Source organism: Cololabis saira, chromosome 5, assembly GCF_033807715.1.
Source record: "Cololabis saira isolate AMF1-May2022 chromosome 5, fColSai1.1, whole genome shotgun sequence".
NCBI classification, from domain to species: domain Eukaryota; kingdom Metazoa; phylum Chordata; class Actinopteri; order Beloniformes; family Belonidae; genus Cololabis; species Cololabis saira.
In genome coordinates, this window is record NC_084591.1 from 44,821,124 (window position 1) to 44,846,975 (window position 25,852).

General features: G+C 45.1%; 1 protein-coding gene across 2 annotated transcripts; it reads left to right on the plus strand.

Moving 5' to 3' along the window:
• Positions 1–846: 846 nt before the first annotated feature.
• On the plus strand, positions 847–25,334 carry LOC133444447 (cytochrome P450 2F2-like). 2 transcript variants are annotated; one of them, XM_061722241.1, is made up of 11 exons: positions 847–1,068; positions 12,028–12,190; positions 14,639–14,791; positions 14,907–15,067; positions 15,472–15,540; positions 17,917–18,021; positions 18,096–18,234; positions 21,962–22,047; positions 22,561–22,662; positions 22,754–22,895; positions 23,408–25,334. In XM_061722241.1, exons 1-11 carry the CDS (start codon positions 907–909, stop codon positions 23,605–23,607), a joined length of 1,482 nt encoding a protein of 493 aa, XP_061578225.1. In that variant the 5' UTR covers positions 847–906; the 3' UTR covers positions 23,608–25,334. The 2 variants fall into 2 exon arrangements, with proteins under 2 accessions (XP_061578225.1, XP_061578226.1); XM_061722242.1 differs by having other exon boundaries at positions 23,423–25,334.
• Positions 25,335–25,852: the final 518 nt, after the last annotated feature.

Here is a 25,852-nt window from a genome sequence, read left to right on the forward strand (position 1 = left end):
GTGTATATATATTTTAAATATATAATTGTTAAATGTGTGAAAGTAATTGTGTCCGCCACAGTACTTTATTGATGTAAAATGAGATTGTTAACTTGATATCGAACACAAGCCACAGACCCTATCATCTCCTCCAGGTTCTACATCTTTAGTGTTGTTGTCTTCTTCGTTTAGATCACACGATCAAATACGTCACAGCAGCTTCGCTCCAACCCTCCTACTTCTCATCTGGGTATTGAAAATAAACGAGGGCAAGGCGAGTCGAGTCGAGACGAGGCGTGGCGAGTCGGGCTGAGTAGGTACTAGTGTAAAAGCGCCAATAGAGAATTCATTTTTACTTTAACTCATACTAATTCAAACATACATCACCTTGTTTCTGAGACAAAATTTGTGTTGTTCACAGGTTGTTTGTTGCCCCTATGTGACTAGCTTGCAATGGTTATGTTCAGTTAAATATGTGAAGACTGGCCATGGTCCCCCCAAAAAATTGGTGTCTTAACTTGATCGCACTTAGGCCAACATTGTAAGGTTACCCCTGTGGGTAAATAGAAGAATAGGAAAAGAAGAATATAGAAGAAGAATATAAAAACATTTAACCATCAGAACTAGCCCTAGTTTTGTGCTTAAAACCCCCAGTTTTCAGCTCATTTATGTCAGATTGGCCTCACATACAGATGTTGCCTGGGGAGAAGTTAAACAGTAACCTAAAACTATCAAGGAGGTTTTACCTGTGACCTAGATCTCTATGTCAACACATGTGCATTGTGATGTTTGCGTTCATGGCAGATCTCACCTTTACTACAGAAAAGTGTGCAGCCTGTATGAGGGTGGGCTAATAGCTGAGCTGAGGCACATTTTTAATGCAACTCGACCAGCTCATCTCTCCAGTTCAGTCAAATCCCCACCACCATGCTTGTTTCAGTATTTCTGCTGTTGCTCTTTGTTTCCTTCATGATCCTCCAGCTCAAGCCTCGGAGGCCCAAGAACTTCCCACCAGGACCGCCTGTCCTGCCAATACTGGGGAACCTCTTGCACCTGAGCTCAGACAACCCTTTGAAAGACTTTGAAAGGGTAAGAAATATGCTGCAATAATTGATACTGTGTTTTAAATGCCTTACTCTAGCACAGATTTAATTACTATAATTGGAGCTAAAATGTATCTGAATGGTGAAAACAAGGATGGGCAAGGATGTAATGAAGTTGAATCTGACCACAAGAACATTAGTCAAATGCCATGGTATCTCATTCCTCTCATTCCTGATTTGCATATTTGCTAGTATTCTTTGCGGTATTCTTGGTTTTCTTTGCACCTGCAACAAATTCAGGTCTTGTTTTTTCTCACCGATTTGCTGTTAAATGCCCTCTAAAGCTCTCTTTCCTTTTCTGAAAGCCATGTTGATTAGTATACTGTTGAGCTCTTCTTCTCCTCAATTTTTGATGTGAGACTGGAATTGCACACATTTGCTGACCCCCTGTGCTGCTCCCTCAAATGATGTTTTGTGGTTTTCGGGTTGCCCCTTATTATTGGTTGTGCTTTGGTGTTTTATGCTAGGAATACCATCTTGCAATCTGGAGAAAATATTATGGGTTGTTTTCAATAACCTGGAAACCCTTCAGTTTATTTTAAACTTTTATAACCCCGAAAAAGACCATTGTATGTCTTTACAAGACTGTTTCCACTCCCATTCAACTCCTTTTGTGACAACAGATACCTATAATATTACTTAGCTCCTATATTTCCGTATTACTGTGTTTTGGTATTTGGAATTTCTTCTTTTTCCTTTTTAATACATGATAATTATTGGCAAACAATGTTCAGTCCCTTTTAAAAGCATGACTCATGTCTTAAAATCTAACAGATGTGAGCTGTTTGAAGAGTTTCATGAAGGATTTATCGTAGATCACACCATGGTACGAAAACAGCACTAGTAAAGTGTACTATGGCCTGAAGCAGCAGACTTGTTTCCATCCTTGTCCTGTTGGATATCAGCCCTGATTTTGATGCAACTATCTATAATGTTCTATTGCAGATGCATGAATGTTATTGGTATTGAATGAAATGTATTGGACTTGTTTAAATTATATCTATCTGATAGATTTCTGTACAGTATGTTCATTTGAATGAGATGTAATGCTTATACAACACAGTTAGTCATGGTGTTGCCCAAGGTTCTGTGCCTGGACCATTGATTTTCACTCTGTATAATCCATTGGGTGTTATTATTTAAACCTGAGGGGACTCTAAACCGAGTTTAATCCTTGGTATGTTCTTTAGGTGATAACAGGCTGACTTAATGTGGCTGTTAAAATTGAGGTCTGAATCCAGAACTATTCCCAGATTTCTGGCTTGGTTATTTGTTTTTAGTTTTACTGCTTGAGACTGAGTACTCAATTCAATTTCAATTGAATTTTATCTATATAGCGTCTATTACAACAGAAGTTGTGTCTAGGCGCTTTCCAGACGCTCAGAACATGACCCCGAGCAATTACTACATAAACTTAAACATAAACAATGTCAGTTAAAAACTCCCCTAGTGGAAGAAAAACCTTAAACCAAACAGTGGCAAGGAAACAAGAGATTAGACAGAGAGAATGAATAACAGAAAAAGGAGGGACACAGACACAATGGCTAAGTGGTGCACTATACCTATACCTATAGTGGATGACTATACAAGCAGATGTAGACAGCAGACACTGAGGTGGTCAGAGGGGGGGTGGGGTCCGTAGGCCAGGATGTCAGCAAGCATATAGCAGACGTCTACACAGACAGGTGGAAGCAAGCAGTGGGATGATCAGAGGGGGGACTGCAGGTCAGCACGCAGCTCCTGAAGCTCCGGCCTGCAAACATGCACAAAAGACAGGGGGGGAGGGGGGGGATAAGGAAAGAGAAGGAGGAGTGATGGGCACCGCTCAGTGGATCAGGTTGCTGTCCCCCTGCAGTGTAGGCCTATAGCAGCATATCTACAACAAAGCTTATTTTAGTCTTGTTCTATAGCTGCAGCTATGACTACTTGCCCTAACACACTAAAGTTTACACTAACTAGAGGCTTTACTTAACAGAAATGTTTTAAAGGAGACCTATTATGAAAAACACATTTTCTCTTGCTTTAACATATATAAAGTGGTCTCCCCTCAGCCTGCCAACTCAGAGAAGGAGGAAAGCAACCAAATTCTGCAGTGTCTGTACAGCCGCCCGGTTGAGCCGTCCAGTGTGATGTGGCTTCTACGAGCCGTTCAGGTTCTGCTCCCGTCGTTACGTAACGACGGGAGCGATTTACATAGGTTGGCCTCCGATGCGTGAAACCACGCCCACAACTAACTCTGGCCGGAACAACAACAACAACTCCGGAGCTTCCGCCATTTTCTTCGTAGCGGTGTATCATAATGGCGTCTGTTCGAGCTAGACATGCGAATTGCTCTGTTGTTGGTTGTAAAAACCAACACAAATGTCTGTATTCTGTCCCAGCTCAAGAAGACTCGAGGAGGCTTTGGTTGGTTGGTTGGTTGGTTTTATTTTTGATAGCAACGTGCCGGCTACGTTGCCTGCTAATTTGTTTGTGTGTGCTAACCACTTTACCATTCTGAGACATCCTGCTGTAACTCGGCTGCGACTCATCAACAGACTCACTTTCGTCCTGCCGTTCTGGGTCAGACTCTGGATCATAATTGTAGTGTACTGCAGCCAGCTGCTCTTCGGACATAGTCGCCATTTTTCCTCTGCGCTCAGTGCGATGCTCTGCCCAGACCGATGCTTTGTGCCCTCACCTGCTACGCGTCATTCAAGCAGCCAATCAGCACAGTGCCTCATTATCATAGCCTCCCCGCCCACACAGAATCCAGCATAGATAATTAGGTTAGAGACTGGGATGCTGCAGACATGGCTCAGAAGCTGAATTTCTAATTTATTTAGCAAAAAAATCAAAAGCTTGTTTTTAAGACATTCAAGGCCTGTTTAAAATAGGTATTAGATGCCATAATAGGTCTCCTTTAAGTTTGGTTTTAAAGGTGGAGGTGGTGTCAGCCTCCTTAACCCAGATTAGAAGTTAGTTCCATAGTAATGGTGCCTGATAGCAGAACACCCGCCCTCCAAATCTACATTTGGATACTCTAGGAACTACGAGTAAACCTGCACTCTGAGAACAGAGAGCTCTGCCAAGAGCATAAGGTACTATCAGGTTTTGCAAATATTGCGAGCTAAGCCGTTTTGGGCTTACATGTAAGTAATACAATTTTGAATTGGATTCTGAATTTTAGCCAATGGAGTGAGGCGAACACTTGAGAGAGACGTGGTCTCTCTTGTTGATTCCTGTCAGCACTTGCGCTGCTGCAATTTGGATCAGCTGGAGGATATTCAGATAATTATTTGGACATCCTGCTAATAACACATTACAGTAATCTAGATAAAAACATGTGAATTAATTTTTCTGCATCACTCTGCGAGAGGATGTTCCTAATTTTTGCGATATTACGGAGATGGAAAAACACTGTTTTACAAACCTGATTAAACTGTTCAAACCACAAATCCTGATCGAAAATAACACAAAGGTTTTGCACGGTTTTACTGGAGGCCATCACAACAACAACAGTAATCCCTTCCTAAAATGCCTGGGACCAAAAATAATAATCTCTGCTTTATGGGAATTTAGAAGAAAAAACGGTGGTGCAGCTGGTAGTGCAGCCGTCTCACAGGAAGAAGGTCCTGGGTTCGATTCCCGCCGGGGACGCTGTGGGCGCTGAAGTGCGTGATAGTTCCCCCATGACTTCAGTTCCACACCCTGGGTGGGGTTGGTGAAAGGGCCTTTCTGTGTGGAGTTTGCATGTTCTCCCTGTGTTCCCCTGGGTAGCTAATGTGAGCTACCCTCACAAAAACATGCAACATAATGTGAACAATAATGTGATCCTTCCACGCGCTACGTCCGTCCGGAGAAACCCCACCCTGTCTGGTGAAAAGATGCGGCCTGCTCACTCCTCAGGTTAAGGAGGAGACCTGAGCTCAGTGTGGGGCCCTCCCAGGGTTGGTAGAGGATGGCAATGCCCAGGACTGTCTAGGTAGGAGCACTGGGTGATAAAATGGGGGAAAAAAAGGGGATAAAAATATATATATAAAAAAAAAAAGTCCAGGCTAGATACAGATGAGGGCACCTGAGAGCACAGGTGAACAGAGTTGGCTGCTGCAGTGGGTGTGGCCGGCAAGGAGAGTGGAGCAGAGGGAAGGAGAGTGGCAGGGCAGCAGAGGAATGGATTGTGACACTGCATATATAAACTGAACTAGATTGGCCCAGCACTGAACCCTGTGGAACACCATAGAAGATAGATATGATTTCAACAAGCTTTAACTTGCAAAGAGGTACCAGACAGGGTTGTCCTGTCTGGGTTGTCCTCTTTCTCCTTCACTATTTGGAATATTTATTGAGCCCTTAACAGCTGCTCTTAGGCAAAACCAAAATATTAAAGACTTATCTTGTGATCTAATGTTTTGCATTGTATGCCAATGCAAAACATTAGATCACAAGATAAGTCTTTATGCTGATGATGTAGTACTCTTCCTCCAGAACTCACAAACCTCACAATTGCACTCATAGATGGATTTTTATCTCTATCTGACTATTCTATCAACTGGTCCAAATCCACAGTCTTGTGCATCAATTGCAATTTCCAGAATACAGCCACTACTCAATTACAATCAGGAAACAGAATCAGATATCTAGGCATAAACATCTCCCCTAGGCTGTCAGAGTTAACAAAACTAAATTATGTTCAGCTCTTAATAAAAATAGAGGATGATCTTACCCGATGGAACCCATTTCACTCATGGCTAGAATTGCCACAAGCAAAATTATGGTTTTACCAAAAATAAGTGATATTTTTTCAATGATACCCTTCAAACCCCCTCCCTCTTGGTTTGGTCACTGGACTTATACGTGTCGAAATTTCTATGGAAAAATAAAACACCACGTATTAACTTAAAAACGTAACATAAATCCAGAGAATGTGGAAGTTTAGACTTACCCAAGTTCCAGTATTACTTCTTAGTTAATAAGTTACAGTAAATCCTAAAATAGTACAAAAATCACTCACTAGATAGTCAATGGCTGGATTCAGAACAAGTCTTTTGTTTGATTTGGAAATCTCAGATTTACCATTTACTAGTCAAAATATCCAACATCATAAATGCTTTAAAAGCATTGATATTAGCTTTACTCTGACAGCCTGGTGGGACTTCCTTAAAAATGCCAAAGTCTCACTTTCTCCATGTGATCACACACCCATCTGGAACAACCCAGACATTCTGAAAAATGATAAAAAGATAGTGAATTTCACTCAGTGTAGAAACCAAGGAACAGTGGCGTAGGCAGAAATATTTCTTTGGGTAGGCCAGGACAAAAATGGGTGGGCCATATTGTCCTAGAAAAAGCAGACTTATAAAAAACTTTTAAGCAGAAAACATGACAAACAGACAGATTAAAGGCAGTGTCAATTTTACTTTGTAATCTGCATTACAAATGCTTCATCTTCATCATCTTCTCCCGCTTTATCCGTTACCGGGTCGCGGGGGCAGCAGCCTCAGCAGGGATGCCCAGACTTCCCTCACCCCAGACACTTCCTCCAGCTCTTCCGGGGGGAGTCCGAGGCGTTCCCAGGCCAGCCGAGAGACATAGTCTTTCCAGCGTGTCCTGGGTCTTCCCCGGGGTCTCCTCCTGGTGGGACATGCCTGGAACACCTCCCTAGGGAGGCGTCCAGGAGGCATCCGGTACAGATGCCCAAGCCACCTCAGCTGACTCCTCTCAATGTGGAGGAGCAGCGGCTCGACTCCGAGCTCCTCCCGGGTGACCGAACTCCTCACCCTATCTCTAAGGGAGCGTCCAGCCACCCTGCGGAGGAAACTCATCTCGGCCGCTTGTATCCGCGATCTTGTCCTTTCGGTCACTACCCAAAGTTCATGACCATAGGTGAGGGTAGGGGCGTAGATTGACCGGTAAATCGAGAGCTTCGCCTTTCAACTCAGCTCCCTCTTCACCACGACGGTCCAGTACATCGACCGCATTACTGCGGACGCTGCACCGATCCGTCTGTCAATCTCACGCTCCATTGTTCCCTCACTTGTGAACAAGATCCCGAGATACTTGAACTCCTCCACCTGAGGCAGGACTTCTCCACCCACCCGAAGAAGGCATGCCACCCTTTTCCGGTCGAGAACCATGGCCTCGGTCTTGGAGGTGCTGATTCTCATCCCTGCCGCATCACACTCGGCCGCAAACCGCCCCAGCACATGCTGGAGGTTCCGGTCTGATGAAGCCAACAGGACAACATCATCTGCAAAAAGCAGAGATGAAATCCTGAGGTCCCCAAACCGGATCCCCTCCGGCCCCTGGCTGCGCCTAGAAATCCTGTCCATAAAAATTATAAACAGGACCGGTGACAAAGGGCAGCCCTGCCGGAGTCCAACATGCACTGGGAACAAGTCTGACTTACTGCCGGCAATGCGAACCAGACTCCTGCTTCGATCATACAGAGACCGGACAGCCCTTAGTAGAGGGCCCCGGACTCCATACTCACTCAGCACCCCCCACAGAATGGCACGAGGGACACGGTCAAATGCCTTCTCAAGATTCACAAAACACATGTAGACTGGTTGGGCAAATTCCCATGAACCCTCGAGCACCCTGCGGAGGGTATAGAGCTGGTCCAGTGTTCCACGACCGGGACGAAAACCGCATTGTTCCTCCTGAATCCGAGGTTCGACTATCGGCCGTAATCTCCTCTCCAGTACCCTGGCGTAGACTTTCCCCGGGAGGCTGAGAAGTGTGATCCCCCTGTAGTTGGAACACACTCTCCGGTCCCCCTTTTTAAACAGAGGGACCACCACCCCGGTTTGCCACCCCAGCGGTACTGTCCCCTTCCTCCATGCAATGTCGCAGAGGCGTGTCAACCAAGACAGCCCTACGACATCCAGAGACTTGAGGTACTCAGGGCGAATCTCATCCACCCCCGGTGCCCTGCCACCGAGCAGCTTACGAACCACCTCGGTGACCTCGGCTTGGGTGATGGATGAGCACGCCTCCGAGCCCCAACCCTCTGCTTCCTCAGTGGAAGGCATGTCAGTCGGGTTAAGGAGATCCTCAAAGTATTCCTTCCACCGTCCGACAATGTCCCCAGTCGCGGTCAACAGCTCCCAACCCACACCATAAACGGTGCCGGCAGAGTACTGCTTCCCCCTTCTGAGGCGCCGAACGGTCCTCCAGAATTTCCTCGAGGCCAACCGAAAGTCCTCCTCCATGGCCTCCCCGAACTCCTCCCAGACCCGAGTTTTTGCCTCCAAGACTGCCCGAGCCGCGGCCCGCTTGGCCTGCCGGTACCTATCTACTGCGTCAGGAGTCCCACTGGCCAACATAGCCCGGTAGGACTCCTTCTTCAGTCTGACGGCATCCTGTACTTCCGGTGTCCACCACCGGGTTCTAGGATTGCCGCCACGACAGGCACCGGAGACCTTGCGTCCACAGCTTCGAGCCGCCGCGTTGACAATGGAGGCAGAGAACATGGTCCACTAGGACTCGATGCCCCCCGCCTCCCCCGGGATCCGAGAGAAGCTCTCCCGGAGGTGGGAGTTCCCAACAGACCCTCACAATCCGTTTGGGTCTGCCCGGTCTGTCCAACCTCCTCCTCCGCCAGCGCATCCAACTCACCACCAGGTGGTGATCAGTTGACAGCTCAGCCCCTCTCTTCACCCGAGTGTCCAAGACATGCGGCCGAAGGTCAGATGAAACGACAACAAAGTCGATCATCGACCTCCGGCCTAGGGTGTCCTGGTACCACGTGCACTGATGGACACCCTTATGCTTGAACATGGTGTTCGTGATGGACAAACTGTGACTCGCACAGAAATCCAACAACAAAACACCACTCGGGTTCAGATCGGGGAGGCCGTTCCTCCCAATCACGCCTCTCCAGGTATCACTGTCATTGCCCACGTGAGCGTTGAAGTCCCCCAGTAGAACAATGGAGTCCCCAGTTGGAGCACTATCAAGTACTCCTCCCAGGGACTCCAAGAAGGCCGGGTACTCCCCACTGCTGTTCGGCCCGTAGGCACAAACAACAGTGAGAGACCTATCCCCGACCCGAAGGCGCAGGGAAGCGACCCTCTCGTTCACCGGGGTGAACTCCAACACATGGCGGCTGAGCTGGGGGGCTATAACCAAGCCCACACCAGCCCGCCGCCTCTCACCCTGGGCAACTCCAGAGTAGTGGAGGGTCCAGCCCCCTTCAAGGAGCTGGGTTCCAGAGCCCAAGCTATGTGTGGAGGTGAGCCCGACTATCTCTAGCCGGTATCTCTCAACCTCACGCACAAGCTCCGGCTCCTTCCCCCCCCAGCGAGGTGACATTCCATGTCCCCACTGTGAGGGTTGATGTCCAGGGATTGGGTCGTCGAGGCACCCCGCCACGACTGCTACCCAGCCCACAATGCACCGGCCTGCCATGGTCCTTCCTGCGGGTGGTGGGCCTACGGGAAGGCGGACCCGCGTCGCCGTTTCGGGCTGAGCCCGGCCGGGTCCCACGGGCAAAGACCCGGCCACCAGGCGCTCGCCTACGAGCCCCAACCCCAGGCCTGGCTCCAGGGCGGGGCCCCGGTGACGCCGATCCGGGCGACGTAACGGTCCTTGGTCTTTTCTTCTCCATGACAAGTTTGTGAACCGCTCTTAGTCTGGCCCGTCACCCAGGACCTGTTTGCCATGGGAGTCCCTACCAGGGGCGAAAGTGCCCCCGACAACATAGCTCCTAGGATCACTCGGGCACACAAACCCCTCCACCACAGTAAGGTGGCGGTTCAAGGAGGGGGCATTACAAATGCATTATGACAATTAAACACTACATGCTCAACCAACAGAGCATGAAAACCTCTCTATATCAGCACGGTTGACCGGGAGAGAGGGCTCGTGCCGGCGAGCCAGCGGCAGGGCTAACCTCCTCTAGCGGCAGGGCTAACCTCCTCTAGCCGCAGGGCTAACCTCCTCTGGGGCTGAGTGTGAAGAAGTGGGCTGGGTGGACTCAGTCCGAGGCACTGGCAGTGGCGTGTCTTGTTCAAGTTTTGTTTTTTTTAAATAACTAATAAATGAACTCTGTTTAGACATTATTGTGGCGATAAAGTCGGCTGCAACACCGGCTAGCTTGCTGGCTAAAGACAGCTCAATCTGTTCGAACCAGAGCAATCAATTATGTCCCGAGGCTCCCTACAACTTGTTTCAAAAGTTCCGTTTTAATCAGAAGAGAAAAAATACAGGCTGAACACAAGTCAACAACAAATCACGTTTATATTTATACCTTTTCTCATATAATTTTTAAGAATATGTTTATGTGAAACATGTATTTTGATCAAAGTTGGCTGGGAGAGCCAGTCAGTAATGTGGGTGGGCCAGTGCCACCTAGGCCCATTACTGGTTACGTGCCTGCCAAGGAATAAAGTATCTACAACATAATCGTAAATGGAAATTGTGTACTTTTTAACACACTTACTGTTCAATCTGGAATTAGCAGTAACACATTTTTATAATACCAACAACTTAAATCCATAATAAGTAAAAAATATAAACTCAACCAACTGGATCTGCAACTTCCCATTAAGGTAACAGAGTTACTTAATCTAAACACCCCAAAATTAATGGTTAATGTCCAAAATAGATAACTCAGTCTCTCTTCTGAACAAATGGGAGGCTTATTTATTAACACTAATCCAATTTCTTGGTCACAAATATGTTTAAATACTTTCACTATGACCAAGAATCCAAACTTACAACTTATACACTACAAAGTTCTTTACAGAACACATTATACAGGACAAAGGATGTTCCAGATGGGTTTGCACCCTCTAATATCTGCTCACAGTGCACAGGGAACACCCCTGATAAGTATATGCATGCTTTATGGATTTGTGCACCTGTGCAGAAATTATGGATGGAGATACTAGTATGTGAAAATGTATCCACATGGCTCAATTAAAGAATTCCAGTGTGCCCCACACTATGCATACTAGGTCTCCTGAGTGACATCCACATTGAACCTAACTTGGCTCACTTGGTTCTCACTGGCTTGTGTATCACAAAGAAAATCATTCTAAGGAACTGGAAACAAAAGTCCAATGTAGGTATTAATCAATTTAAGAATCTTTTGTCAGATCATATCAGTAATGAGATAATGTCTGTTTCCACTAAACATCATTCGGCAGAACTGCATTCTCTCTGGTCCCCGATTATAGGCGGTGGGGTCTGGTGGGTGATGATCCTGTAGCCCTTGGGACTGGGTGTTGACTTAGGGTGCTGGTATACGGGCTTCTAGTGGCCCTTGGGGAACGGGGAGTGGGGGGTTGTCGCAGTGGGGTCCTGTTTTGGGCCCTATTTGTTGAATGCAGCACTGATATCCAGTGAGACCAAGACGGAAATGTTGCTGCTATCCGTATTGGAGTGGATGTCATTAAGGACCTTTACTAGAGCTGTCTCAGTGCTGTGATGTGGCCGGAAACCTGACTGGAAAACATCAAAACAGTCATTTATTGTTCTGAGGTTATGCAGCTGTCGAAAAACTGCTTTTTCTATGATTTTACTAAGAAAGGGGAGGTTTGATACGGGCCTATAGGTGTTCATTAGTGACCCTTCTAGACTGTTCTTTTTTAAAGTGGCTTAATGACAGCTGTTTTTAGAGACTGAGGAAAGATACCTGAAAGCAGAGTTGTATTTAAAACGTCGAGAAGATCTGAGGACATACAATGTGCAACACTTTTAAAAAACCCTGTTGGCAGAGTATCAAGGCAGCAAGTGGTGGAGTTCAGGTGGTGTATGATGTCATCCAGGTTCTTATGGGTGACTGGACAGAATTGTCTAGACTCATTGGACACAGAGGTGGCACATATCCTGTGAAAGGCATTAAAGGGTAAAACTTGTTCTGTAAATACTGTAAAGCACCTTGAGTTCATGTTTTCTTGATGAAGTGCCTTATAATTAAATAAAGTTAAAGTTAACATTTTATCTTGCTCTTTCGCAGCTGAAAAAATCTTATGGAGATGTGTACAGTTTGTTCATCGGTAAAAAACCAGCTGTTGTCATCAATGGACTGAAGGCCATGAAGGAAGCAATTGTGATCAAAGCTACTGATTTTGCTGGAAGACCCCAAGATTTGTACATTAACCATGCCAGTGGGAACAAAGGTAAACAAAAGATGTTAAAAAAGGTCCATATAATCCATAACTGTCCAGAAGTAGGTGCAGTGTCTATTGCCATTATTATATCCCTGGTTGAAAGTGTACACAACAGGACTGTTTTCCATGCCATACAAAGGAAACATTATGACAGATTTTAAAAATATATGAAATTTAAAGAAAAAAAAGACAATGCATTGACGTAATTAATGCTCAACTGTACCAGAATCCTACTGAAGGTTTATGTTCATCTGTGGTCAAATTGCTTAAAATATGCACCTTTTGAAAAATAAGTTAGTCGAGTTCTCATATTGCAGCTCAGCTTTGTGTATCATGTGATCGTAAATGAATGAAATTATAGATTTTGGGGTCTGTGCATTTTTTGCCACTTGAAATGTCTCTTGGCTGAATATGAGAATTTCCACAAAACAGTGTTTATTATATACTGTTTTACCTATTTATCTATTTAAATTTCTTGTCCGGAAGCTCCGCAGCCACCTTGGCCGAAGGCAGGAGATCGAAGAATCTGTTGGTTTGGTGGATGGGGTTCTTTATGATGCGTTGGCCCTCTTCATGCATCTGGTTGTGTAAATGTCTGTTAGGGTTGGTAGGCTGCTCCCCACAATCCCTGTGCAGCTCCATCACCCTCTGCAGAGCCTTCCTCTTGTAACAGAGCAGGTCCCGTGCCACACAGTGATGTAGGTGCAGAGGACGCTCTCCACCACACAGCAGTAGATGCTTTTCAAGATGTGAGATCCCCCAGTCTGGCACGTTTTTTGTGCGCTGCACGTTTCGAACATGAGGCCCCAGGTGTGACAGCTTTGGGGTATCACAGAGCAGAGCAGAGCCAGAGCAGCAGAGTGAACAGGGAGGGTCTCAGCACATAGTCCTCAGGGAAGCTAGTAGTGAAGGTGATGGGGGAGGAGATGGTGTTGTGGATCCTGACAGTCTGTGGTCTGTTGCTAAGGAACACCAGGACCTAGTTCTCCAGTGAAGGGCATATCCCCAGAGTTGAAAGCTGTGGGTCTGTGTGATGATGGTATTGGTAGCAGGGATTAAATGCAAGAGGATCAGGCCAATAGGAGTTCTTTCTCTCTAGGAAGGTGAGGGTTGTGTGGACCACTGAGATGGTGTTTTCAATTGAGTGGTTTTTCATGTAGGCATACTGATGGGGTCTACAGTGACATCTATGGACCCCTTAATCTGGGCCATGGCCAGCCTATTGAAGCACTTCAGGACTATCAGAGTGAGGGCTACAATGCCAAGCGTAATTTAGGCGTGTCACTGTTGAGTTCTTGAGGATGGTGATGATGGTGGCAGCCTTGAGGCAAGTGGGGACAGATGCCTGTGAGCGTTAAGTATTATAAATGTCTGCCAGCACCTCAGACAGCCGTTCAGTACAGTCCCTCAGATCGTGCCCTGGCATGTTGTTAAGGCCTGAAGCTTTGTGGGGGTTAATGTTAATGTTGGCACTGGCTGCGGGGGAACCCGGGTCCGTGGCGCTGGCTGCGGGGGAACCCGAGTCTGTGGCGCTGGCTGCTGGGGAACCCGGGTCCGTGGTGCTTGCTGTGGGGTTCCGGAACCATCACCAGAGCAGGGGCTGATGCCTCCAGGACCACCGCTGACGATGCGCCCAAGACCACCGCCGGAACAGCGGCTAGCTGGGGCTGGGGATGAGGCCGCCGTCGGTGTCGCTCCAGAGCCTGAATGCTCCTGGGCCCTCCCCGAGCCAGGCGTGTTCCCCAGAAGGGGGATTCCAGCTCATCCAGGTGCCGCCAACCAGGAATAGAGAGTTCCGCCTCCCGGTACACGTAGTCCCAGATGGCGAAACTCTCTCCCGCTCGGTCCATACTGGTAATTCTGTTCTGTCACGGAGTGGTTGGATGAGGACGCAGATGCAGGACAGCAAGAGGCAGGAGTTTAGCAAAAAAGGGTTTATTTTACAGAAACCAAAAACCAAAAGCGCTGCTTGGCAGGATCAAGAGTAAAACGTCAAAAGTAACACAAAACAGGGATCCAAAAAACTTGGCAGGACACATGGAGGAAGGAAACAGGACGGAACCACCAGGAGACGAGACACAGGTGTGAACATATCAGGGCAGATGGAAGACAGGCGGGGCAGAACAGAAAACACAAACTGGGTGAAATGTCACACACTGACAATATATATAATAGGAGTGAGTCAGAAATAATTCTCCTAAATTGTATGTCCTGTATAGTACAGCAGGACAGGCTGCAGACAGAGTGAGTAAAGGAAGGGTGTTTGCAGTGCTCTTCAACAACAAATAATGTAATCTTGGACATGTTACTGTGAACATCTCTGTACCCATTAGGCAATTTGTTATGAGTTTCATTTCATGCCGTCTATTGATGCAATGTATTTGTGTTACTTCCTGATGCTGTATGTAAGCTCATTAAATATAATTTCAGTTAAGTTTATGATCTAAACTGTTATAGGAGTGGTCCTGGCAGATTACGGCCCAAGATGGAGAGAACTTCGTCGCTTTGCTCTGATGACCTTGAGAAACTTTGGTCTGGGGAAAACGTCAATGGAGGACAGAATTTACGAAGAGCTTCAACATACTATTAAAACACTGGAAAAGAGCATTGGTACATTATTTTGGTTCCTCGTGAATTAATTCTGTGTTTTGCTGCCTTTTCTGCAATGTTGTTTTGTGTATGGAGTGGTACAATAATCAGTCAAACTGCATTTTGTCTTTCCCAGGTAAAACTCTGACTCCTCAGGTTATGTTTCACAATGCAGCCTCCAACATCATCTGCCAGGTTCTGTTTGATAGACGATACGAGTATGATGACGAAATAATCAAAGTAATTATTCAGTGCTTCAATGAGAATGCTAAAATAGTCAACGGACCATGGGTTATGGTGAGTCAAAAACATGTTTGAGACAAAAAAACTACTGGCTCGGAAATATCATTCTGGCTATGATATAATAAGGTTGTTAATAATGTTAGAAATAAAGAATTTGGCTTCTGTGTAGCTTCACTGCATCCTGTTAAGCAGTAGAAATGATTCAGGTTTCAGGAACACGGGCACTGTCTTTGCTGTTCAGACTTTGAGTTTTCAGCCAGCTAGTTTATCTGTGCAGTAATATTGCTTTGCAATTTAAGCATGCTGGTATTTGATAAATGACACTCAAGCCAATGTAGACCCAGATCTGTCTCCTCGTCACATGGATTACTTTAATGAAACATCTGTTCAGAATAGTTCATGGCCCTTAATATGAGCATTTGCACCATAACAAAGTAATGATTTACCTTTCATTGCAGATGTATGACTCTTTTCCCATAATTCGTAACCTGCCACTACCCTTCAGAAAGGGCTTTAAGAACTTTGAGGTAAAAAACACTATCCACTACTACAGTAGCCACTACTGTTGTTTACACATGTGTGTGTGTGTGTGTGTGTGTGTGTGTGTGTGTGTGTGTGTGTGTGTGTGCGTGTGTGCGCGTGTGTGTGTGTGTGTGTGTGTGTTTTGAGGGATTACATGATAACCAAACAAGAATCAGGATGAATTAGGACAAATATAAAATACCAATACTGCTCAGGCTATGTTCACTGGAGAACACCTGTTCTAAGCTTTACTCCTGGTCACTTGAATTCTGAAACTCCTCAGAGCTTCAACAAAAAAACAAAACAATTGACAATTGACAATGTATTGCTCTCGCTAAAGTTTTAAAAAACTATAACTTTATAAAATGCATCTCACGGGTTTTATGCTTTTGTATGTCAGCCGCGTTGTAAATAAAGTTTATAACATTACTTCAAATATGAAGTTATAACTATATTTTTGCATGAAAACATCTTGAAACTAAATTCTGAAAAACAAAGATGTAACTTTATTCTTTAATCTTCTTTTACTGTCTCCTGTTGCCAAATGCATTCTGGATTGGTGGACCTCTAATCGAGTCAGTCTGTCTTTTACTGTCTATGGTCAACAAGTCTCCACCTTCACTGAATCCTCAATAACATGAGCAGAACAAAAACACATCTCAGGAATCAGGTCTCTTAATTCCTGTAAATGTAAATATTGATCAGTACACCAAATGTGAGCTGCCACATTACGAATGTATTTAAATGGTATGGAACAAAAAAAATAATGTTAACTCAATATGCACTGCTCTCTTTTTTGCCCTCTATTAAGGGCTGTCCGGTCTCTGTATGATCGGAGCAGGAGCCTGGTTCGCATTGCCGGCAGTAAGTCAGAGTTGTTCCCGGTGCATGTTGGACTCCGGCAGGGCTGCCCTTTGTCACCGGTCCTGTTCATAATTTTTATGGACAGGATTTCTAGGCGCAGCCAGGGGCCGGAGGGGATCCGGTTTGGGAACCACAGGATTTAATCTCTGCTTTTTGCGGATGATGTTGTCCTGTTGGCTTCTTCGGACCGGGACCTTCAGCATGTGCTGGGGCGGTTTGAGGCTGAGTGTGACGCGGCAGGGATTAGAATCAGCACCTCCAAAACCGAGGCCATGGTTCTCGACTGGGAAAGGGTGGCGTGCCTTCTCCGGGTGGGTGGAGAAGTCCTGCGCCAGGTGGAGGAGTTCAAGTATCTTGGGGTCTTGTTCACGAGTGATGGAAAGATGGAGTGTGAGATTGACAGACGGATCGGTGCAGCGTCCGCAGTTATGCGGTCGGTGTACCAGACCGTCGTGATGAAGAAGGAACTGAGTCGAAAGGTGAAGCTCTCGATTTACCGGTCAATCTACGCTCCCACCCTCACCTATGGTCATGAACTTTGGGTAGTGACCGAAAGGACAAGATCGCGGATACAAGCGGCCGAGATGAGTTTCCTCCGCAGGGTGGCTGGATGCTCCCTTAGAGATGAGTTTCCTCCGCAGGGTGGCTGGACGCTCCCTTAGAGATGAGTTTCCTCCGCAGGGCGGCTGGACGCTCCCTTAGAGATAGGGTGAGGAGTTCGGTCACCCGGGAAGAGCTCGGAGTCGAGCCGCTGCTCCTTCACATGGAGAGGAGTCAGCTGAGGTGGCTTGGGCATCTGTACCGGATCCTCCTGGACGCCTCCCTAGGGAGGTGTTCCAGGCATGTCCCTCCTCCCTAGGGAGGTGTTCCAGGCATGTCCCTCCTCCCTAGGGAGGTGTTCCAGGCATGTCCCTCCTCCCTAGGGAGGTGTTCCAGGCATGTCCCTCCTCCCTAGGGAGGTGTTAAGGCATGTCCCTCCGGGAGGAGACCCCGGGGTAGACTCTCTGTTGAGACTGCTGGCCCCGCGACCCGGTTCCGGATAAGCAGAAGAAAATGGATGGATGGATGGAATATGCACTGCGACTATCAAAAAACTGTATGTGGACTGTAACATATTTATGCTGGGGATGTGATAAACGCACATATGGACTTAACACATTCACAATGCACAAATGAGTACATAAAACTAATGTATCAAACAATCACCAGCAACATTAAATAAAAGTGCTAACACCTAAAAAAAAAAACAATATCTTGTACAACCGGCGCCACAGGATTCAGGTTTCAGGTTACCCGCAGTATGAATTAGTATTTTGGCTAAATATTTAACTTCATGCAAAACATTTAGATTTAGATTTAACATTTAACTGTAATATTTAAATTTAAAATGTAATATTTATATTTTATATATATATATATATATGTATATATATATATATATGTGTATGTATTACATTTAGATTAACATTTAACTTGTGATTTAAAAAAAAAATCTTTATTTTTCTTTTCATTTTCAGACCTGTCAGAATATTATAACTCATCTGGTGAACGAGCACACGAAGACCAGAGTACCTGGAGAGCCACGAGACTTCGTGGACTGTTATATGGATGAAATGGAGAAGGTGTGTGTGTGTGTATGTGCTTGGGTGGTTGTATCAGCAGGACATAATTGCATTTTTGGCCTGTTCTCTTTTAGAGAGGCGATGATGATTCGTTATTTTCAGAAGAACAGCTCGCTTTATACGCTCTAGATCTTCACTTTGCTGGGACTGACACCACCTCCAACACCCTGCTAACTGGTTTTCTTTACCTGAGTAACTACCCACACATTCAAGGTATGCTTGAACATCAAAATACAAATGTTTAATTTTTGCAATTTCCCCTGTTTTATCTGTGCCTTTTCAGCGAAATGTCGTGTGAAACATAGGGTTGAACAGTCCATGCTTCCTTTAAAAGCATGAAAGAGGACGTGTAATGCACTAAGCATTGACCCTGCAGGATAAAGCCCTTTTTAGCAGATTACTTTACTTTTGCTGAAAGGTTTGAATTAAAGCTGCAAGCAGCGATGAACAGGCCCTCGCGCGTGCATCGCTGCTACAGTTGCTACATGATAGAGCTGTGTATCAGTGTGTGTGTCAGTTTTTCCTTGCCACTGTTTGGCTTAAGGCTTTTCTCCCACTAGGGAGTTTTTACTTGCCATTGTTTATGTAATAATTGCTCGGGGGTCATGTTCTGGGTCTCTGGAAAGCACCTAGAGACTTTTTTTGTATTAGACGCTATATAAATAAAATTGAATTGAAATTGAATTGTACCGATTTTCGTGCATGTACGTCAAACCGTATTGTGGGGCTTGAGGCACAAAGTTTTCTAGGGGGCGCTGTTGAGCCATTAGGCCACGCCCAATAATGTAAACCATTAAATATCAAATTTTTCACCAGGCCAGGCTTGCGTGCAAAATTTGGTGACTTTTGGGGCACGTTTAGGGGGGCAAAAAGGCCCTCATTTCGTCGGAAGAAAAACGAGAAAAAGACAAAAAAAATAATTCCTACAGATACAAAAGGGCCTTCGCACTGTCAGTGCTCGGGCCCTTATTATGTTGCCTTTGAACATTGTTGATGCAAGTTTCCAATGGTTAAGTCAGTCCACAGTGATATTACAGCAACATCTGGCCAGGATGTCAGCAAGCATATAGCAGACATTCACACAGAAAGGTGGAAGCAGCAGTGGGATGATCAGAGGGGGGGGACTGCAGGCCACACAAAGCTCCGGCCTGCAAACATATACAAAAGACAAAAAGGCGGGGGGCAAACCAGCACAACAAACTACAAAAACGATGGACAACAATGATGGCTATGAGATACTTATAATTTCTAAAAAATGGAAGAAGAGAGAAAGGGTGAGGGGCACCGCCCGGTGGATCATGTCGGTGTCCCCCTGCAGCATAGGTCTATAGCAGCATATCTACCACGAACCTATATTTGAGACTAACTATTATAGTCTCATTCTATAGCTGCAGCTATGACTACTGACTCTAACACACTAGAGTTTACACTAACTAGAGGATTACTAACACTAACTAGAGGTTTACTAAACACTAACTTGAGGTTTACTAAACACTAACTTGAGGTTTACTAACACCAACTAGAGGTTTACTAAACACTAACTATAGGCTTCACTAAACAGAAAGGTTTTAAGTTTTGTTTTAAAGTTGGAGTTGGTGTCAGCCTCCTTAACCCAGATTAGAAGTTGGTTCCATAGTAATGGTGCCTGATAGCAGAGACCCGCCCTCCAAATCTACATTTGGATACTCTAGGAACTACGAGTAAACTTGCACTCTGAGAACAGAGAGCTCTGCCAAGAGCATAAGGTACTATCAGGTTTTGCAAATATTGCGAGCTAAGCCGTTTTGGGCTTTATATGTAAGTAATAGAATTTTGAATTGGATTCTGAATTTTAGCCAATGGAGCGAGGCCAACACTGGAGAGATGTGGTCTCTCTTGTTGATTCCTGTCAGCACTCGTGCTGCTGCAATTTGGATCAGCTGGAGGATATTCAGCAAATATGAATATTAAGATTGAAAACTAAAACACACCAAGGCAAAGGCAAGATCACTTTAACCGTATAGTAAATTTCACCCACAAAGGCAAGTCAAAGAGCTTTACAAAGCCATTGAGATGAAAGAAAGATGAAAAATAACACGACAATGGAAATAAAATGCAATTTCATCCTGTTTGGTTGTAACTTGCAGTTCTACCAGCTGATTGCCTCCTAAAGACCTTAAAGCCCTACTTGGTCTATAGTCTACAAGGAGATCAGAAATGTAAAATATCAGGAGTACCTGAGTACCACAGGTAGTACTATGGCCAATATGTAGGGGTGTACAGGCCATCACTTTGAACTTATTTCACTTCTTTGTATTTTCATTTGACACATCATGCCAATGTAACCTCACATCAATTCAGCCTAGCTTTACATCACATTACTTTAATTTTTCACTTTTTTCTATTTTTGTTCCTAATTCTGCATCTTTTAATGCAGGATCTGTCTGTCTGTCTGTCCGTCCGTCCGTCCGTCCGTCCGTCCGTCCGTCCGTCCGTCCGATGCAGAGGAGAAGATAGGAGATATGTGGGGGAGTGGAGGGGGTGTGAGCAGTCACCAGCTCATTCACTTTAGAAGGGGATGAGGTTGGGGAGGAGAAGATTTTCACATGGAGAGTTGGATGGTTACAGGAGTAAGTGGGGGGAGACAAAGGTGGTGATATTCTACTTTGGGGAGTATTCAGGTTGGGCAACAAGTGTCTCCCTTGTCAGGGTCTGAAGAGCCTCAACTCTTCTGACTGGTTTTATGTAGTAGCTCTAGTACTCCTTTACTCTTGTCTTTGTCAGAGAGAACAGACAGGGAAGAACAGGTTATACATGTATGTGAATAGTCTTAGTCCTGATTTATTTGGATTAATCCCATCTGCCTTAAAAAAGTGTCTGCAGTCTGAGAAAAAGTTAATATTGTCTATAAAGTGTACATCCTGTGAGATACATTGGGCTGAAAGCTAGATGCGAGCACTCTGCTGACTCTGTTCATTCCTCTTCCAAGTGGTGGTAGAGGCCAACCGATATACGCTTCAGTGCACAAGGGGCTAAGAGTCTTAAACAATTTAATGAAACCCTTTTTCAAAATCTCAGATTGCTCTTTCACAATGTCCTTAGCCCTTGTGTGTAGATTGTGTATTTTATTGTTGCATGTTCAGCAAGGAAGTTTGGTATTCTTTCTCTCATGTGACTGTGTCCTTGGTGTGTTTTCACTGTTTTTTTGTGATTAACTGTTTTTTATTATTTTGTTGATGCATTCAATTAATCGAACAATCATGAATGCAATTGTATAGCAAAAACCTTTAGGTCACCTGTCCCCCCACCCACTCTGTAGCGATCCAACAAGACAACAATAACACAACAACAGGACAAAACAAGCAAGACAAGAAAGACAAAAAAATAAATAAATAAAAGAATAATTTTTGATAAATGTTCAGTCAATATTCAGTTCTTTCAGTTTTTCAATGGGATGAGTCCATATTTTTAATGTCCTGGGTCCCGCACCATGAATTCTTGCCACTGAAAGTTCCAAAGGTAAAAATGTCCATAAACAGATTAAACCAGTGACATGTTCGTAGATCGTGTGGTGGTTTCCATCGAAGAACAAGCATTTTTTTAGCGGCTGTTTATCCTGCCAGGTACACATCTTTTTTGACTTTTTTTATGTGTTTTCACTGTTTAACGCTTGCAAGGCACTAAGGCTAGGGTCCAAGCTGGAGTGAAGGCCCCCAGCTCGTTAGAGGGCTTGCCTAACCCTTACCACCTTGCAAGGGTTAAATCCTTCACATTCTTAATTGTACCATCACTTGCATTCAAAACTTCCGGCCCAGAAATTTTATTTTCCATTTTTGGTTATCCTTTTATAATTTTCCTTACTTACCCTGTTTGGTGAAGATTCAAAGGTTTCCAGGTCTCCAGGTGGTGATTTGGGGTTCTCAATGTATCAATACATCAACTCAACATTTTGCTCCCCCAGAGCGATGTCAACAGGAGATAGACCAGGTGTTGCAGAAGAAGGATCGGGCCAGTTTTGAGGATAGACACAAAATGCCTTACACACAGGTACTGTTCATATTACAGGTTCTTCATATAATTTCCTTTCTATCAAAGATTTAATCACTCTGCTCTGAGTGGCATATCCATTAGAAAGAGACACAAAGTTGGCCAGCAATTGAAGGTCGTACAAAGTTTAACTCTGTGGATCCAAACATCCAATGAAATACCCATGTATGCATTGTTGTCCACGTGATGTTAGGGGTTTTCTGAAATCCATTTTTATTCATCTGATTGTTTTGTACCAAGATTTCTGAGATTCTGCTCCTCAACTCCAAATCTGAGGTAAAATGTAATCTAATATGAATTTATCTTCTGAAAAACAGCAAAACAGTTGGAGTTTATGATTATGAAATCCTAAATATTAGGAGTTAGAGATCCATTGTAATACCTGTCAACATATTTCTGGCAATTTTCCAAACAGCTGCTTTATTGAGCAGTTTTTTTTATGGTTGAGCTCCTGAGAGTCTGTGGTACTTTTCCTCTTGTCATACAAACTATAAGAACTCAATTTTACTCCAGGCTGTGATCCATGAAATCCAGAGGATTGCCAGTACTGTTCCTCTGAGTGTCTTCCACGCCACAACTAAAGACACAGAGCTCATGGGATATGGAATTCCAAGGGTAAGAGGCAACTTGCTTAAAGAGGTTTTGGCAGGTGATGCACCGAAGTGTTGTGTCCTTTAAGTTCTTTGATCTTTTGGTTTCTTTTCAGGGTACAATCGTCATCCAGAATCTGACATCTGTGCTGAGGGACGAAGGACAGTGGAAATATCCTCACGAATTCAACCCTGAAAACTTCCTTAATGATCAGGGAGAGTTTGTCAAACCAGAAGCCTTCATGCCTTTCTCTGCAGGTAAATGTGCAAACAGCTTACAGTATGTTAGGGGTACCAGACAACTCAACTGGATGATCAGGCATCCCATATACAGAGTTTATATGTTGTCATCATCTCCTGTTGTCAGGGTTGGGTGTGTTGAGGACCCAGATGCAGGAGAGCGAGAGGCAGGAGTTCCAAAAAACAGGGTTTATTAACACAAAAAACAAGAACCAACAACGCTGCAGAGCAGGATCTCCAGGGCAGAACAAAAACCGGAATCCAAAAAGCTATGGGAGAACATGGAGGGAGCAAACAGTACGAACTGACAGGGAGCAGGGGAAGACAAGGCCAGATATACACAGGGGATGACGAGACACAGGTGTGAACAATCAGGGCAGATGGAAAACAGGCGGGGCAGAACAGAAACACAAACTGGGGGATGTGTCAAACACTGACACCTGTCTCCTATCTTGCTCTGAAATTTAAATAAAAGTCTATTGACCTTTCATTATAAAGTATATCATGTTTGAATTTTTTCCATGACACAGTCTTCTGTGTCTCAGGTCCTCGGATGTGTCTGGGAGAGAGTCTGGCTCGTATGGAGCTCTTCCTCGTCATCGTGACTCTGCTGAAGAAGTTTAAGTTCACTTGGCCCGAGGATGCAGGAGAACCAGACTTTACTCCAGTGTTTGGAGTCACTCAGTCTCCCAAACCTTATTACATGAAGGTCCAACTGAGGTCAAAGTAGCGAGGTGGTGTGGAGACAATTGGCGTTAATAGACTGAGAAAACTGGACAATAAATCTTGGGATTAATTTGTTTGTTTTACGGTTTTGTTCACACAGTTCTAAGCTTTACATGGATGCTGTTTTGAAATATTTACTGGGACATTGTATCTAGTTACAAAATACTTTTAAAGATATTTAAAAGTATCATTCTTCTTTATCTACTACTACTATTACTACTACTACCACTATTGCTGCTCCTGCCGCCACCACTACAATTAATAATGATAATTAAGATAATAAGACTGATATATCTGTTGGGCCACTGCCCATGTGATTATGAAGTCATATGTGATCGAGAATTCATGTGTGATTAGGAACTCATGGGGTGATTATGAACTCATATGAAATGTGTGATTATGTGAACAGTCAGGCTTTGACCAGCTCATGGCCCGGTTTCGGCCTTTGACTGAGACCAGGACTAAAGTTTTACGACCCCGTGGACACACGGCTTGGAACAACGGAAAAACCCCATTGACACGAAGCTCAGCCAGGATTTGTATATGTGGCCCCTTGGTGATAAGGGACCACGCTCTGATTGGACAAGGACCCCAAGCTGCAGGAAGGAGAATTGACTTTCTGGGCGCAGCTATAAAAGAGCAAGGCCCCCCTCTCTCTGGCCCCCTCTTGCCTCTCTTCTCTGCTTTTTCCTCTCCCCTACAGGTCTCGGCTGCCTCGGAGCAACCAGCCAAGGACCGACCTTTTCTCCAGGATTGTGACCGAAGGAGCGTCCGTTTTGCAGCGCTGCACGAGTGACCCATGAGGTTCCGAGCACAGAAAGCCGAACCAGGGACCCTGCATTGCCTCGACGTGAACGCCTTTGGACTGACCTGGACCTGAAGGAGGCCAAGCTGCTGTGCCCAGCTGCTATCCCCTCATCCAGCTGCTATCCCCTCATCCGCAGAACGGATAACAGGAGGGAGTGAGAGCTGCTTTATCAGGACCACCTGCCGAGTGTAACCATCCAGCTGTTCACCAAGGAACGCTGACCGGCCAGACCAAACCACCTTTTTTCTTCAACTACAAAGATCCACATAAGAGGCTGTTTTGTGTCTGGTCAGAGAAAACTTAGTAACACACTTTAAAAGTTAGTTTACGTTGTGAGCTGGATTGCTGATCCCTTCACAACTGTGTTTATTAGCTTAAGTGTTTTTGTTTATCTTCTTGTTTGTCTACTGCTGCATCCACACCGCTGGATCGTGATGACATGTTCCTCCACAGCAGAAAACAAAGCCCTTCCCCATTTCCCAGTTGAATGACCAGAGCACACGTGTGAAGTTTAGTTTCACAGTGGTGCATTTCTGTGTGGGAAAGATCAGAAGGTCTTGGGTTTCTGGTAGCGAGGAGTTATTTAAGTGTGTCTGTTTATTTTACCATTCTTCTCTATTTCTCTTTTCCTCTCGTACTAATCACCACACACACAGATACAGACTCTTATCTCGGTCATAAATTCCCGAGCCATTCTGAGCTACCGACACACACCCACATACGCACACACGCATACACCCCCCCCCCCCACACACACACACAAACACACACACACACCCACACACACACACACACATATGATCGGAAGATATGCATTATATGATTTCTTGTCCCTGTTAATGTAGTGAGCTGTCAGAATGTATCCGAAGTGTCGTTTTACCATCTGCTTGACACTGGTGTAAATAAATTCTGATTGAAAGAAGTCCTCCTTGTTTATTTTGCGCACGTTTGCCGCTAATGTTGGTTGCCGGAGGCTGTGTTCGGATTCCATCCTTCAATTATTATTCTATAGAATAATTCATCTTGAGACTGATTTTGCTGTAGTTATCATTTTCCTGATAACGATCAGGTGGTGCCCCGTCTTGATGAAGTCATTTTGATAATTCAATTTGAAAAATAATCTACTTTATTAATTATTAATAATTGTCGAAGGACAAATATTAATAACTCTCTTGATAACTAAAACAGCATCTCCTTGTGGCACAACATATCCATACATTTTTCTATAGCTGTTTGTTCCAATTCAGGGTCACAGAGATCTAGAGGCCAGGCCAACACATGGTCAAAGTTCCGGGGGCCGTCCTCGGGGCCGGGCCAACCGGCGAGACAGTTCGGGGGGTCGCCCTCGGGGCCGGGCCGACCGGCGAGACAGTTCGGGGGGTCGCCCCCGGGGCCGGGCCAACCGGTGAGACAGTTCGGGGGGTCGCCCTCGGGGCCGGGC